Below are 15,616 nucleotides of genomic sequence, written 5' to 3' on the forward strand. Positions count from 1 at the left end.
CTACTGAAACAGAGACGCCTGCGTTGGCTCGGTCATGTCGTGAGAATGGATGATGGCCGGATCCCAAAGGATCTCCTCTATGGAGAACTCATGCAAGGAAAGCGCCCTACAGGTAGACCACAGCTGCGATACAAGGACATCTGCAAGAGGGATCTGAAGGCCTTAGGAGTGGACCTCAACAAGTGGGAAACCCTGGCCTCTGAGTGGCCCGCTTGGAGGCAGGCTGTGTAGCATGGCCTTTCCCAGTTTGAAGAGACACTTGGCCAACAGTCTGAGGCTAAGAAGGAAGGCCCATAGCCAGGGAGACAGACCAGGGTCAGGCTGCACTTGCTCCCATTGTGGAAGGGATTGTCACTCCCGAATTGGCCTTTTCAGCCACACTAGACGATGTTCCAAAACCACCTTTCAGAGTGCGATACCATAGTCTCTCGAGACTGAAGGTTGCCAACAATTGGTGAGGGACCATGTCAAATGCCTTCTGAAAGTCCAGATATATAATGTCCACGGGTTGTCCCGCATCCACATGCCTGTTGACCTTTTCAAAAAATTCTAAAAAGTTTGTGAGGCAAGACTTACCCTTACAGAAGCCATGCTGGTTCTCCCTCAGCAAGGCTTGTTCGTCTATGTGTTTTGAGATTCTATCTTTGATGAGGCATTCCACCATCTTACCTGTTACAGACGTCAGGCTGACGTCAGGCTGACTGGCCTATAATTTCCCGGGTCCCCTCTCCTTCCCTTTTTAAAGATTGGCGTGACATTTGCTATCCTCCAATCTTCTGGCACCATGGCCGTTTCAAGGGATAAGTTGCACATTTTAGTCAAGAGCTCAGCAACTTCATTCTTCAGTTCCTTAATGCCTTGATGCCATCAGGGCCCGATGACTTATTTAATTTGTCAATTAGGTCTGAAATATCTGCTCTTTCAACCTTTTTAGGAGGGGCCATTCAAGCAGTGGTATCTGCCCAAAGTCTTCTGCCATGAAGACAGATGCAAAGAACTCATTGCCATCTCTAAGTCTCCTTTTATCTTCCCTTTCCCTCCCTCACCATCCAGAGGGCCAACTGCTTCTCTGATGGGTTTCCTGCTTCTAACATATTTGAAGAAACTTTTATTATTCCCCTTAATGTTGCTGGCCATGTGTTCCTCATAGTCTCTCTTGGCCTCCCATAATATTATATTAATAATATATAATTATATTATATAATTATAATAATTATATATTATTATTATTATTATTATATTATATTGTTCTATATTGGAACACTAGACGCTGTTCCAGAACCACCTTTCAGAGCGCGATACCATAGTCTTTAGAGACTGAAGGTTGCCAACTATTATTATATTGAGCCTCCCCTCCTCCCACATTATAGAGTCGTTGTAAGGATTACAAAAGAGAGAATGTACAAGAGGCACACTGTAAAAAAGTACTATTCAAGTTCTTAGTTATGTATTAAGGTTGTAGTCTTATCCTCTTTTCTGCTCTTCTCCAACAGGGTGAAGACAAAGGATGAAACACATGGACAGAGTGTTGCATTTTGAGCATGGCATGCCCTTTAAAAAATAATGTCAGGTGGCTTTTTAAAAAAAAAAATAAAGTTTGGCCTCAAAGATGAACTAATTAGCAGGTGCAAATAAAGCAGAGCCGCCCTTTGAAACATACAAAATTATGCAGGGGATGGATAAAGTGGCTAGAGGGACATTCTTCTCCCTCTCACACAACACTAGAACCAGGGGACATCCACTAAAATTGAATGTTTGAACAGATAAAAGAAAATATTTCTTTACCCAGCATGTAGTTAGCCTGTGAAACTCCTTGCCACAGGAAGTGGAGATGGCAACCTGGCCTGAATGCCTTTGAAAGGGGGGTTGGACAAATTTCTGAACGAAAAGCCATGCAACCTCCTGATTTTAGAAGTAGACTGTTTCTGAATGCCAGATGCGAGGGAGGGTACCGGGATGCAGGTCTCCTCTTGTCTTATGTGCTCCCTGAGGCATCTGGTGGGCCACTGGGAGATACAAGTAGCTGACTAGATGGGCCTTTGGCCTGTTCCAGCGGGCTCTTCTTCAGTTCTTATGTTCTTTCACAAGCCATCACCACAGTTTCACCTACTACACAGTCCAATCCAGTGTGCCTCAAAGCAGGGAACACAGGCTAAACTGTGAGAAGAGGAGAAGAATCACTCTTAAGTTGCCAGCCTATTTATTATCTCTTAAATCTCCCACACACACACCCTTACCATTGGCTGACCTGCTCTCATGTCATAGATATGTTGAGTCAATATGAACTTTCAGGGTCAAACTAGATGTGGCATTAACTAAATCTATATTTGCATGCTCTGGATTTTTCTTTTCAACAGCATTATCCTTGTTTTCAACACACTTGCATTTATTTTTCTGTTCCCTGTAGAATATACAATCGTGGGTGGTCATAGAGTGCCTGCGTGAAGTTAACAAACTCAGATGTCAAGGCGTGAATACTTTCTCAACTGGTCTTTGAACTGTTTGCTCCTTCTTGTACATGAGAACATTTGGTATCACATATTGCACTGAAAAAGTCTCTACTGCCTGAAATGCTTTGGGCTTTGAGACTTTTTATTATTAAACAGATCCATATATTTCCTACACATCTTTATAGTTGCCTTTGCATTATGTTTCAGTGGCATGGTCCTCCTTCACGTTTATGGATTAGTTCACTAACAGCCCAAACCTGAGCTGCCTGGATCATGGGGCTGCCGCGACACCAAAAATGGCTGCCGCAGTATCCAGAGCACCTCAGGCAACCACCACCGGTTCCTTGGGAGAAGGAAAGTAGCCCTGCAATGGGGCTACTCGATTCTGCATCAGCTCTTGAGCTGACGCAGAATCAGAGTCCTGTGTGGGGAGGCCCAACCTCAGGGCTTAGGATCCAGTGGAGCTGAGCTCTGCCAGTCCCTCCCACCCCACTCCCTACCTCACCACGCCTCCTCCCTGTCCTCTCCCAGTCTTCCCCCCACCTCCCCCTGGAACATCTCCTTCCTGCTTCCCCCCCCCCCCACACTCCTCCACTCACCTCTCCCCCATCTGGCAGTCTGGGCAAGTGCCAGGCAGCAGACCACTGGCCTCCCACCAGTGCTGGCCCAGCGCAGGCTCACGCTGGGCCAGCTCCAGCTCTTGGCTGGTGCTAACCCTCACAAACGTGCTTTATGGAAGCCAGCCTGTCGAGCTCAGGATTGGGTTTTAAGAGCCTTATGGCACATTTGCGGGGCTTACCGTCGGGCTCCCACCAGAGCTGGCTCATCTCCGGCTGTCACTGAGCCAGCACACGGCGGGCACCCACGTTCCACGGCTCGGCAGTCTCTGTGACCGCTGGGCTGCGGAATAGGAAATGGGGGCGTGGTCAGGGGTGTGGGAGAGGCATTCTGGGAAGGGGGGAGGCGTGGTCGAGGGCATGGGGGGCATTCCCGGAGGCGGAGGAGAGGCGGATCTAAGGAGCCGAGCTCCGCAGGATCCAGGGTGCTCGGGCAGGGATACTCCCCCCCTACACGAGCGCCTTCACTTTAGCAGCGCCCAAACAGTCACCGCTTCCCTTACTCAGGGGAAGGGGACAAAAGTCCCCTTCTCCCAAGGAGTCTCCCACGATAGCACGGGAGGCTCTGGATCCGGTGGGAGACCTTTGTGGAGTTGCCAGGTCCCGCAGCTCCAGGCAGCTCAGGATTGGGCTGTAACATGCTTATGGGGAAGCAATCAGTAATAGAATATCAGTCAACAGCGCAGCTTCTGTAAGAAAGTGGAAGGGCAGTGGCTGGAAGGAAACTTCACACAGGCTTTGAAACAGGAGGAACTGCATTCTATAGGATGAAAATATAGACGAGAGTGTTTGTGGGGCTGTGGGTGAGGATACTCAGCAGAGAGGGGATGACAAGGAAGTCAGAAAGCTGGTTGCGGTGGCTTTGATATTGCCAAAGTGTACATAATAACCATTCAAACTAAGCAGCCAAAGCTGTGGATTATCACACAGTGTAGGAGAAACCCAAACAAGACAGTGAATAATGAAGATTCACTGGCCAAACTAAAGGAAAAATTCCTTCCCAACTCAAAATATCCTCTCTACTTGTCATTTCCATTGTTGCAAACAGTACTTTACCCTCAGGTCTCTGGTCATGTTTGGTAGGGTCTTCATACATTTTAGTTTTTGCTAAACATCCCAGCTCAGAGTGGACTCTAGACCCCAGAGGGCTAAACATTTAACAACTAGGGGGCAAAGGTGAGCCTGGCAAGATGTTCGTGCAAAGGCTGATTTTTCAGATCAAAACTCCAGCAGCTTCACAATGGAGGCCCTGTGGTCCTATCTCCTCTACTTCTACGGGCTCCTTGTAGATGCCCTCTCCCTGTGCGAGGCTCCTGTGAAGCTGAATGCCACCGAGCTCAACCGAGACCAGGTAGCTGAAACTGGGAAGGGATGCTGGGAATAATTGCAGGTGAATGGAGAGGATTTCATTCAATTTCTTCCCAGGCTCTGCTGTCTCCAGTCAGTGGCAGGCAATAACTCTTGGAGACAGAAAAGGCATCCATTCACTCTTTGGCAGAGGTTATTAGCATACTTTCCTAAAAAGGTATAAGGCTGGACATGCAGAACTTAATAAAAGTCCTGCTAGAAGAGAACGAAGGAGCTTGTTTCTAGACAGTTCAGAAACTCAAAAACAAGGCATGGATTAGGACCCAGAATGGCCTAAGATGCTAAGTACCCGCAGCTGGTACTTAGAAGTGTGATGCTTCTGTACACAGCAGTCCCATGTAGCCAGGATGCTTACAGCTCTCCTCCACAAATTTGTTTAATCCCTTTGCAAGCCTGTGGTTAGCAGGCTTTCCCACATTTTGTGGCATTTATATCCATAAGTAGCCGTCAGCATGCTCAGTGGCAGTGAAATCCATTATCTCAAAATTTGCCATCCATAATCCATCACAGACATTATCTGTCTTTCTGATACTGTTATTCTACCCTCTTGGGTTTTCTGAAAGTACTTTTTTGGGTCCTGCATAGCCATTCAAAAGTGTTGTGATCAGCCTTTTAAACCAGTGCTACTCAAAGTGTGGTCCATGGACCAGCTGTCGGTCCGTGAACCATTGGCTGCTATGCCAGCTGTGTTTAGTAAAACTTAGGTTCAGTAAAACTTAGGTGCTACATCCTGCGGTGGGAGGGGCAATCATGGAGGCCTCCTCAAGGTAAGGAACATTTGCTCCCTTACCTCAGGGCTGCACTGCAGCTGGAAAATTGGATAGGATTGAACCCTTAGGCTATAATCCTATTTTACTCACCAGAAACAAACACCTCTGTCTATATAGTGCCAGTCCACAGCACATTGGGGGGAAAAATTGCCGGTCCATGATAGCTGACACTTTGAGAAACTATTCTGAACTACTAGGAGGTTTTTCCAAACAAATGCATAATTTCTGCTGCAGTTAGAAGACTCTGATAACTCAAGGTCCTGCATAACAGCTGTTTGTTCACATTTTTAGACCATATGATACAAAATGCCTTGAATTAATCCTAATACCTGCTTCCTCTGTCTAGGACTAGGTCATGCTATAGCATGGGAAGCTTTCTGTCTTGCACTCCATCCACCAAAAAAAATATACAGTACTTGTTTAACAGAACTGGAAAAGATGCAGAAAAGAGTGACCAAAATGATTGGTGGGTAGGGCTTTGGTTGTAGGTGCCAAAATGTCTTAGGCAGGCCTTGCTGGGATTCAAACTACCCAATCTTGCATTTTCTATCCTTTTAAGGGTTCTTTTAAGGTCATTTAAAGCATGTCAACAAAATGTTCCTTCCCTTACAAGGAAAGGTTACAACATTTTGGGCTGGTCAGTCTAGAAGACGCCTGAGGGGGGACATGATTGAGACATGTACAACTATGCATGGGATGGATAAAAAGGAAAGTTCTTTTCCCTCTCACACAACACCAGAACCAGGGGGACATTGGCTGGTGGGAAAGTTAGAACAGACAAAATTAAATATTTCTTTACCCTATGCGTAATTAATCTGTGGAACTCCTTGCCACAGGATGTTGTGATGGCACCTGAAGGTCCTAGATATCTTTAAAAGAAAATTGGACAGATTGATGGAGGAAAAATGCTTCACAGGTGACAAGCCATGATGACTCTATGCAGTTGTTGGGTTTTAGAGGTATCCTATCTTGAATGCCAGGTGCAAGGAAATGGTTACAGGATACAGGTATCTTGTTGTCTTGTGTGCTCCTGAGAGGCAGAAGAAATCTCTTCCTAGCTGGACTAGATGGGCCTTTGGCCTGATCCAGCAAGGCTCTTCTTATAGCACACAGAGCAATGTTCAAGCCATATGACACTTTCATGAGGTCTGGTCAAATGCCTTGCCAAGGATGTTTTGAAATACTTTAAAATATGCTTTTCTACAAACTAGAGAGCCCTTTTTTATACACTGAGCAAATTTCCATATCTTTATGGGGGGGGGGAAGGCTTTGGAATCTAGCACAGTGTTTCTTAATTAGTGGTACCTTTATATTTTTGATCACAAGGGTTTTTGCCCCCTACATTTTGTTGACATGCTTTAAATGACCTTAAAAGAACCCTTAAAAGGATAGAAAATGCAAGATTGGATAGTTTGAATCCCAGCAAGGCCTGCCTAAGACATTTTGGTACCTACAACCAAAATCCAAATGGAATCTGCTGGAATCTTACCCCACTGCTTTTTTCTCTGTTGTCTTGTGTGCTCCCTGGAGCATTTGGTGGGCCACTGTGAGATACAGGAAGCTGGACTAGATGGGACTATGGCCTGATCCAGTGGGGCTGTTCTTATGTTCTTATATTCCTTGCAAGATTTCAGATGCAGCAGCAAAAGAGAGCAAGGATATAAGCATGCCACCTATAACACCTAGTTTCTGGGCCAAAATTCTCTCCTTTCCCTAGAAAAAGCAGGTGTGGTGGTTTCATAGATATATCTGCACCTAAACGTGTAGTTTGGCCCAAAGAATGACTTGACTCTCACCTACTTGCCTTTACAGTATCTTGGTAGGTGGTTCTTCATAGGTGCCGCGTCCTCATCCACTTCTTCACTGGAGACGTTCACCACCACTGACAACACTGTGTTCAGCATGACTCAAAGCAGCAACCCAGAACGTTTGAAGTTACAAGCTGCCATCCAGCTGTGAGTTCTTCATGTGCATTCTGGACACCTTCTCATCTCCTCTTCAGCTGCTTCCCTCCCGCCCTCCCCCCCTCTCTGAACAAAAGATCTCAAGAGCTAAACTTTTAAATGTCTGTGATAATAATAAAAGTGCCTTCTGAGCATGAGTAGAGTGCTGGACCCTAGGTATTTTGGCAACTAAGGCAGAGGGCCCTCCCCACATAGACACCCTGAAAGCCTAAATGGGGGGAACGAACAAGAGAGGAAAAAGGCTTTGCCTTGGAAGAGGCCCCTAGCCTTGCAAAAACACACATACAAATGGAGGCCCCAAAACGCTGCCCTCCAGGGAATCCTATCAGCAGAAAGTAGTCTGCAGTCACAAGCCCTCAGCCAGTGGGGCTGGAAGGAGGTAGGTGGAAGAGAAACAAACAGGCTATTACCTGCTTCTATTCAGTCTGGAGTCTAAAGGTAGAGGTGGGGGATTTCCCCCATTCATTTCCTTTAAGCTGCAAGAGGCACTGCCCTTTTGCAAATCAAAGGATGCTTGGGAGGAGGAAGCTTGGCTGTGGTTCCCTCTGAAGGTGGTTCCATGCTGATGCCAAGTTGCAGTGGTATACCTAGCTCCATTGATGCCCAGGGCATAATGCTTCCACCCCCTTGGCTGCTCAAAGGTATGGTTAGATCTAGCCCCCACCTTGAGATCCTCCAGGGTATTCAAAGGGACTGGCACCCCCTTATGGTGTGCACCTGGGGTGGACCAGCCCCCCACCCTTAGTACACTACTGCCAGTTTGCAGGGGACCTTGGGGGAAAGCTTTGCACGGGGTCCCCCTGGGGACCCCTTGTCCACCCCCTGACAGTGAATTGAATGCTACTCCACCACTTGCACAGAGTGTTTAGAGGTCAGCCTGCCCAAGGGAGCCCTCTGAGGGGCACATGACCAGCACCTGTCACCACCAATGTGCAATCTTGCCCTTCTTGAATACACAGTTGTGCATTCCAGTTGTGATCATAAATTAATAGCAAACCCCCCACCTTTTAATGACATCCAAAATATCATGCCTGATCTGAGGCTTCTGCTTCACACCAAGTAAAGGTAGGGGAGTTCTGGCTGAATGTCATTTCCTTACTACTGAGAATCAAACATCATAAGGAAGGATTATCTGGTTTGGGGCCCAGGGCAAAAGACTGTGGTCCTGATCCTGACAGCTGCCACCCCCCTTCAGGTGCTATTTAGAAAACCACAACAGTATCAGTCATGGCTCGGGGAAAGTCTTCCTGGTCATGATTTCCAGGCAGAGTCCTGGCACCCCTCACATTATAACTGCCACATCCATTCTCCAATAATCACCACACCTGTCTGCTTAGACAAGATGCTCAAACTTCTATCCATTCCCAGCTGTCACACGTTCCTCCATCAATCTATACAGCTGCCTTTCCAGATCTCTCTTCAATCATTTCAAGGAAAAGCTGGGCAGATGACTGCAAGAATGTTTTAATTAAAAACCTAATTTAATATGTTGCTCAAGTCTTTAAGCCACAGATTAAAATGCAGTATAGGATCTACTTTTAATTACTCCTGGGATTTTTAATTACCTGTTTGAATTTGTTGTAAGCCATCTGGCATGAGTCTGAAAAATCAGGAGGCATTTAAAAAAAGATCAACAATGCAGTCCTCCTCAGAAGTAAATCCCATTGTATTCAATGGGGCATACTCCCTGGGGGCTGGGGATAAGAATAGGCCCTCGGTTTGGCTGTACTTGTCGTAAGAGCTAAACAGCCACCGAGTAGATGGGACTTGTCAGCCTGGGAAGGCAGCTCATCTGAGAGAAGGAAAATTCTGATCCCAAACCTCCACTACCTTGTGGCTACATCCAGTTATGGAAAAGGCTTCAGGAGTCAACCTCGAGGCAAAATCCGGAGCCGGAGTCCCTGAGGCAGTTCATGGCTGAACACAGTCACGTTCTGGCAACTCCTGCGACGCCGCTGGAACCAACCGTATTGGCCTCTGCCTTTCCATTGGACCATTTCAGCAACGTGGAGAGGGGGGATTTGCTGCCTGGGTAACAGCCTATCCTCCATACCTACTTTACCCAGGCTTCGCGCACTGGAGAGGACACTGTTCCGGAACCACCATTCAGAGCGTGACACCCTAGTCTTCCGAGACTGAAGGATGCCAACCACTCCCAGGGAGGTATATACAGGATTGCAGCCTAAACTCTTTCTAATACTTATGAGAGGCAACCTTCTCAGCACTGGTTTCAGGCAGGGCGGTTTTCCCAGCCCTGCCTATGGACACCAGGGATTGAATCTGCATGTGAGTAGGCACCTTCCACTGAAGTGTAGTCTTGCCTCTGGTCCTCTGTAATTCTCTTCACTAACACAGCAAAGCATCCCCTGCACTTATCCCTTTATCTGTCTGTTCAGCTTCCTACGTCTCTCTTTTTCTCAGGAAGACAGGCCAATGTATTCCCAGATCATGGATTTATTTGCTGAAAGAGAGGAGTGCTGATCTGGCTACAGAAGGTAAGGCACAGCCTTCTCTCCTAATAAACCTTACTCTCAGAGCCAAGCTCAGAGGAACCATATGGTATAGACCCATTAGAACTGTGAAGCAGAAGGTGTAACCAATTACTGTGTGCAGAATTAATTACAATAATTAATATCCAGAAATCCTATGCCACACCTCTAATTAATCCTATGCTAACACCTCTAATGTTATCTGGTGTGCTCCCTGGGGCATTTGGTGGGCCGCTGTGAGATACAGGAAGCTGGACTAGATGGGCCTATGGCCTGATCCAGTGGGGCTGTTCTTATGTTAAGCAAGAATAATTTAAGGCACAGTTGCAGATAGTTAGCTCAGAGTAAACAAAGTACGTTAAAAATTATTTTGCATAATTAGGTACTAGTTCAAGGGGTAAAGCAACCTGAATCAAATGTCAGAAGCCTGCTGTAAAGGCATCAATCCAACAGGTAAAGCAATACCAGTTTCTGAGACTGTTATGTTGCTTTACCTGTTGGACTGATAGTTTTCTGTAATGATTGGAGTTACGGTATAGTGTAATTTATTTTCTTCTTTAAATGTTTGGTATGGATTTTTAGCACATCATGAAAGTGTATTTGTTCTTGAGAAATCATTTTATACTGTATTATGAATTTATAATTTGTATATATCTTATTGACTTCTTTAACATTCCTTGTTATGTGATGTGCTCCCTGGGGCATTTAGCGGGTTGCTATGAGACCCAGAAAGCTGGACTAGATGGGCCTATGGCCTGATCCAGCAGGGCTAATCATGTCTACTCAAAAGAAAGTCTCATTGAGTTTATTGAGACTTATTCCCAGGAAAGTGTGCATAGGATTGTAGCCTTAGACTAGAACCCTTCACTGTAGGAACTTAAGGCCCCAATCCTATCCAATTTTCCAGTCCTAGTGCAGCCACTGCATTTCTCCTGCAGTTGTCTAAGGGACAACTCCCTTAGACAACTGCAGGAGAAATGCAGGGAACAACGACAGCCACTCTTTATAGCCTTCATAGATCTCACAAAGGCTTTCGACCTGGTCAGCAGAGACGGCCTCTTCAAGATTCTCCCCAAGATTGGATGTCCACCCAGGCTCCTCAGCATCATCAGATCCTTCCACAAGGACATGAAGGGCACTGTTGTCTTCGATGGCTCCACATCAGACCCTTTTGACATCCGAAGCGGAGTGAAGCAGGGCTGTGTTCTTGCACCAACCTTGTTTGGGATTTTCTTCGCTGTCCTGCTGAAGCAGGCCTTTGGAACTGCAACAGAAGGCATCTATCTCCGGACCAGATCAGACGGAAAGCTCTTCAACCTCTCCAGACTGAGAGCAAAATCCAAAGTCCAGCTGAAATGTCTGCGTGACTTCCTCTTTGCCGACGATGCAGCTGTCACTACCCACTCTGCCAAAGATCTCCAGCAGCTCATGGATCGTTTTAGCAAGGCCTGCCAAGATTTTGGACTGACAATCAGCCTGAAGAAAACACAGGTCATGGTTCAGGATGTGGACTCACCTCCCTGCATTACAATCTCTGAGCATGAACTGGAGGTTGTCCATGACTTTGTGTACCTTGGCTCAACGATCTCCGACACTCATTCTCTCGATGCCGAGCTAAACAGGCGCATCGGTAAAGCAGCTACCACGTTTTCCAGACTCACAAAGAGAGTCTGGTCCAACAAGAAGCTGACGGAACATACCAAGATCCAGGTCTACAGAGCTTGCGTCCTGAGTACACTTCTGTACTGCAGCGAGTCATGGACTCTTCGCCCACAACAGGAGAGGAAACTGAGCGCTTTCCACATGCGCTGCCTCCGACGCATCCTCGGCATCACCTGGCAGGACAAAGTTCCAAACAACACAGTCCTGGAACGTGCTGGAATCCCTAGCATGTATTCACTGCTGAAACAGAGACGCCTGCGTTGGCTTGGTCATGTCGTGAGAATGGATGATGGCCGGATCCCAAAGGATCTCCTCTATGGAGAACTCGTGCAAGGAAAGCGCCCTACAGGTAGACCACAGCTGCGATACAAGGACATCTGCAAGAGGGATCTGAAGGCCTTAGGGATGGACCTCAACAAGTGGGAAACCCTGGCCTCTGAGCGGCCCGCTTGGAGGCAGGCTGTGCAGCATGGCCTTTCCCAGTTTGAAGAGACACTTTGCCAACAGTCTGAGGCTAAGAGGCAAAGAAGGAAGGCCCATAGCCAGGGAGACAGACCAGGGACAGACTGCACTTGCTCCCGGTGTGGAAGGGATTGTCACTCCCGGATTGGCCTTTTCAGCCACACTAGACGCTGTGCCAGAACCACCTTTCAGAGCGCGATACCATAGTCTTTCGAGACTGAAGGTTGCCAATACAATAGTGCAGCCACAATGCAGCACCAGGGAAAGGAAACAAATGTTCCCATACTTTAAGGAGGCCTCTGTGACTGCTGCCCCACCACAAATGCAGAGCATGCCCCATTGGCACTGCTGTACCAGCCCCTGAAAATTGGAAAGGATTGGGCCCTAAGTAGCAACTGTTACCCTGCACGTGCCCGATCTCGCCTGATTTTGGAAGCTAAGCAGGGTCAGGCCTGGTTAGTACTTGGATGGGAGACTGCCTGGGAATACTGGGTACTGTAGGCTTATACCATAGTCTTTCGAGACTGAAGGTTGCCAACCAGGGAATTAAATAGGGATGCTGTAGGGAGAGACTTTTTGACATGGGCAGTATACAAACATGCAGTTCTTTCGCTGGCATACAAAAGTGGTACAGTATAGGAAGGCTTAACCATGTGTTTCTTCTGAATATGTATATCAGCTTTTGGTCTGCAGGGCCCCCTGTTAATCTCTTCCCTGCTGGACATCATCTGCAGCATGTTTTTCTCTTGTTTCTCCACTACAGGCCGGCCCCACATGAGAACAGAGCTGTTCTCTGCCAAGTGCCATGACTCTATCGTTGTCCAGGAAACAGACCAAGATTATCAGAGGATTCTCCTATACTGTGAGTCTTTTCCTCAGACTCTGGAGTCCTGTGTATAAGGAGGGGGTATCCTAAACTAGGGTAAGAGATTTAAGAGTCAAGGATCTGAGGTTCTCTCCTTGAACCTGAGCTGTACCTCCCTTCTCTCCTCAGCCCGTGTCCTTCATCCTGCTGAGAATTGTGTTGCTGATTTCAAGGATACAGCTTTTTGCCTTGACATGAATGAATTCCTGCTTATTCCCAGAACCCAAAGTAGGTGTAAACTGGTGGCTTTTTCCGCTGTTGGGCCCAGCACTGCCCCCTGGTAGAAAGGTTAGGACTTTCAGATGACATGCCATGAATTCTGTAGCCTTTTTGCCTTCCCAGTAAAATGCTCCTGGTCCCTGCAGTTCTTAGTCCAAGCAGACCACCTAAAAGATGTCTTATCTTCCTCACCCCCTCTTGCCAACCCAACAGCTGAAGCAGCAAAGGGACTTTGTGAGCCTGACAGGCAGTTTTGCTGTCCCCTGTGCGGTGTGCAACAAATTCAGCAGGAGGCAAAGCCTCTCAAGCCAAGCTGAGTGGGCTGGATGACCTTGGGTGGTGGGTTGGATCACGCCCACAGCTTATAGGTTGCTGACCCCTGCTGTACACTCTTTCCTAGGAGGAAGTCCCCTTGAACTCAGTGGGACTTACTTTTGGGTAGATATGCATAGGCTTGCACTGAATGTAACAGACCTAAGCATGGAGATGAATTGGGGCAGGGATGAGAGCAGATTGGGCCCAAGAAGGGAGTGGGTTTGGCGGCAGCAGCCCGCCAAATGCTAACCCCCTTCCCAGGCCCAATCCACCTTCACAGATCAATTATATCAGTGGTTCAGCTCCAAGTTGACCTATGGCTGCTGCTGAGGCTTACCCTAAGGAGGTTTCAACATGCCAAAGTTCCTGTGTGGCATATAGTGGACACCGCATTGACTCCACTGCATCACCATGCAGGACGTTAGGTAGGATTGGGCTCCATGATGGCTTGAAATGGGGAATTGGACAGATTCATGGAAAATAGAGCTATTGTCTCAATGGCTGTTAGTCATGACGACTGTTTGGAACTTCCTCATTCAGAGACAGGATATACCACTCAGGGGCAGTGTCAGAAGTTGGCTGGCCAGGGCACACACCAATCAGAGGGCACACTCGGCCAGGCTGTTCCTTGGCCCTGATGGCTTAGCCATACCATCAGGAGGCAAGTGGAAGTCACCTAATGCAGGCCTTTCCCTCAGGATCCCAGTTTGGCATCAGTGCTGATTCCACCAAATAATCGTTGCCTAAGAAAAAACAGCAGGGAAGCGTTGTTGCTTCCATTCACTGTGCTTTTGTGGCATTCCAGAAACATCTGGTTGGCCACTGTAGGAAACAAGAGAATCTTTGCTCTGATCCAGTAGTGTTCTCAGGGAGAGAGTCTCTGTTGGACTAACTTCTCAGAAGACACATTTAGGCTTGTGCTGCATGGCTGAAACCAGACGTATGACCAGCACTGTTGGTGCTGAGACCTTACAAAGCAAGGGTAGACCTTACATAGCAAGGAGCAAGATGGACAGCACAGCATTTGTGGATGGGAGGGGGAGCTGAAATCTTTACTTGCATGTGTTTTGCTGCCCAATGTGCTTTCCTATGCCTCCCCCCAACAAAAATGTTTCTCCTATAAGGGTTACTTCAGTCATAAGGCCCCACAGGGAGAAAAATGACTCAAAAAATATAGTGTGTGGGCGGGCAGGCTGAGGCTTCAGCTTCCCCTTCCCACTCATCTGTGCTATGCTGTGTTTTAAAGCTCTCTTCCTCATCCTCACTCCACTTTGTAAGACTTTAGTAGTAACACAGTCTTGACCCACAGGTCTGTTGCTATCTCTCCCAAGATCGGCCCCGAGTACACCTATATTTGGCCATAAGCATGCTGAGTAACATTCATGCTAGCCTGGTCTGTACTGTCAACCTGAGATATGTATCTCTTTCACCCTTCTGTCTCTTATACATATCAGCTCCCTAACTTTTGTGATACACACACAATGGGCTTCTGTGCTTAATTATATTTATTTTCTTTTTGAAACTGCTCAAAAGGACCCACTTAAACTACATTGGCCACTCCTGTAACAGACTGATTGAAACATGCTGGGAGAAGATCCCGGGAGGTGGCTTTCTCTCTGTCATGCTCTGAACTTTCTAAAACTGCTTTTGACTCTTGTGGGGAACAGAATGCTCCATTAGCAAGACCTTCAGTGTCAAGTGAGCCTGCAGGGCCATTCTTATGTTCAGAGGATCCTCTGAATCCCCTCCTGGTTGCTATGCCTTTCTCTCTTTCCACATTGCTTTGAGATGCTCCAAATTCTTGCTACACCCCACCCACCTAGAGCACAAGAATAACTTGGAGGTGACATAGCTCAGCTAGGATTTCCTGGGCTGATGAAATTCCTTGCCGCTAACAAGCCTGGATATGAAAACAACTTCAAGGTATTATTGCTCTCTTGTTTTGCTAGTCTCACTGTAGACTCAGAGACACTCCTAGATTCCAGGGTCCCAGTTGAAGTTGCAAACATTCCTGTTCTAATGACTATTTATCTTCTGTCTCTCAGATACCTGTGAATTCCAAGAAACTTGATCTTCAGACTCTTGGGTAAGATAAACCATCCTGTCTTACCCTCTGCACATACGTATACACACACTTTCCCTGCCATCCTCAGGCCAAGAATCACAGCCTTCCTGTTTTAAAGTGTCAAAACATATTCCCTTTGGGTGCCACATACAGATGAATTTGGTGTTGATTCTCTAGATCAGTGGTTTTCAATCTATGTTCCAGAGAACCTTGGAGTTCCTTGAAAAGTTATCAGGGGTTTCACAAAGATAAGACTAATAATGACAGGCAAGCTTCTCTGAAAGACATTGTGCTTATCACTGTTGATCTTCTCCTGGAGTGCAGAACTGCAGGAGAATGTGAGTGTGTTCAGAAGGCACTTTGCACATGA

At 47.0% G+C, this 15,616-nt stretch overlaps 1 protein-coding gene across 1 annotated transcript; it reads left to right on the forward strand.

The window, feature by feature from the left end:
• Nucleotides 1-4,307: 4,307 nt before the first annotated feature.
• On the forward strand, nt 4,308-15,252 carry APOM (apolipoprotein M). Its single transcript, XM_066613113.1, has 6 exons — nt 4,308-4,418; nt 7,018-7,160; nt 9,591-9,664; nt 12,546-12,644; nt 12,777-12,875; nt 15,227-15,252. Exons 1-6 carry the CDS (start codon nt 4,308-4,310, stop codon nt 15,250-15,252), a joined length of 552 nt encoding a protein of 183 aa, XP_066469210.1.
• Nucleotides 15,253-15,616: the final 364 nt, after the last annotated feature.

This window comes from Tiliqua scincoides, chromosome 2, assembly GCF_035046505.1.
Source record: "Tiliqua scincoides isolate rTilSci1 chromosome 2, rTilSci1.hap2, whole genome shotgun sequence".
Classification (NCBI taxonomy): Eukaryota; Metazoa; Chordata; class Lepidosauria; order Squamata; family Scincidae; genus Tiliqua; species Tiliqua scincoides.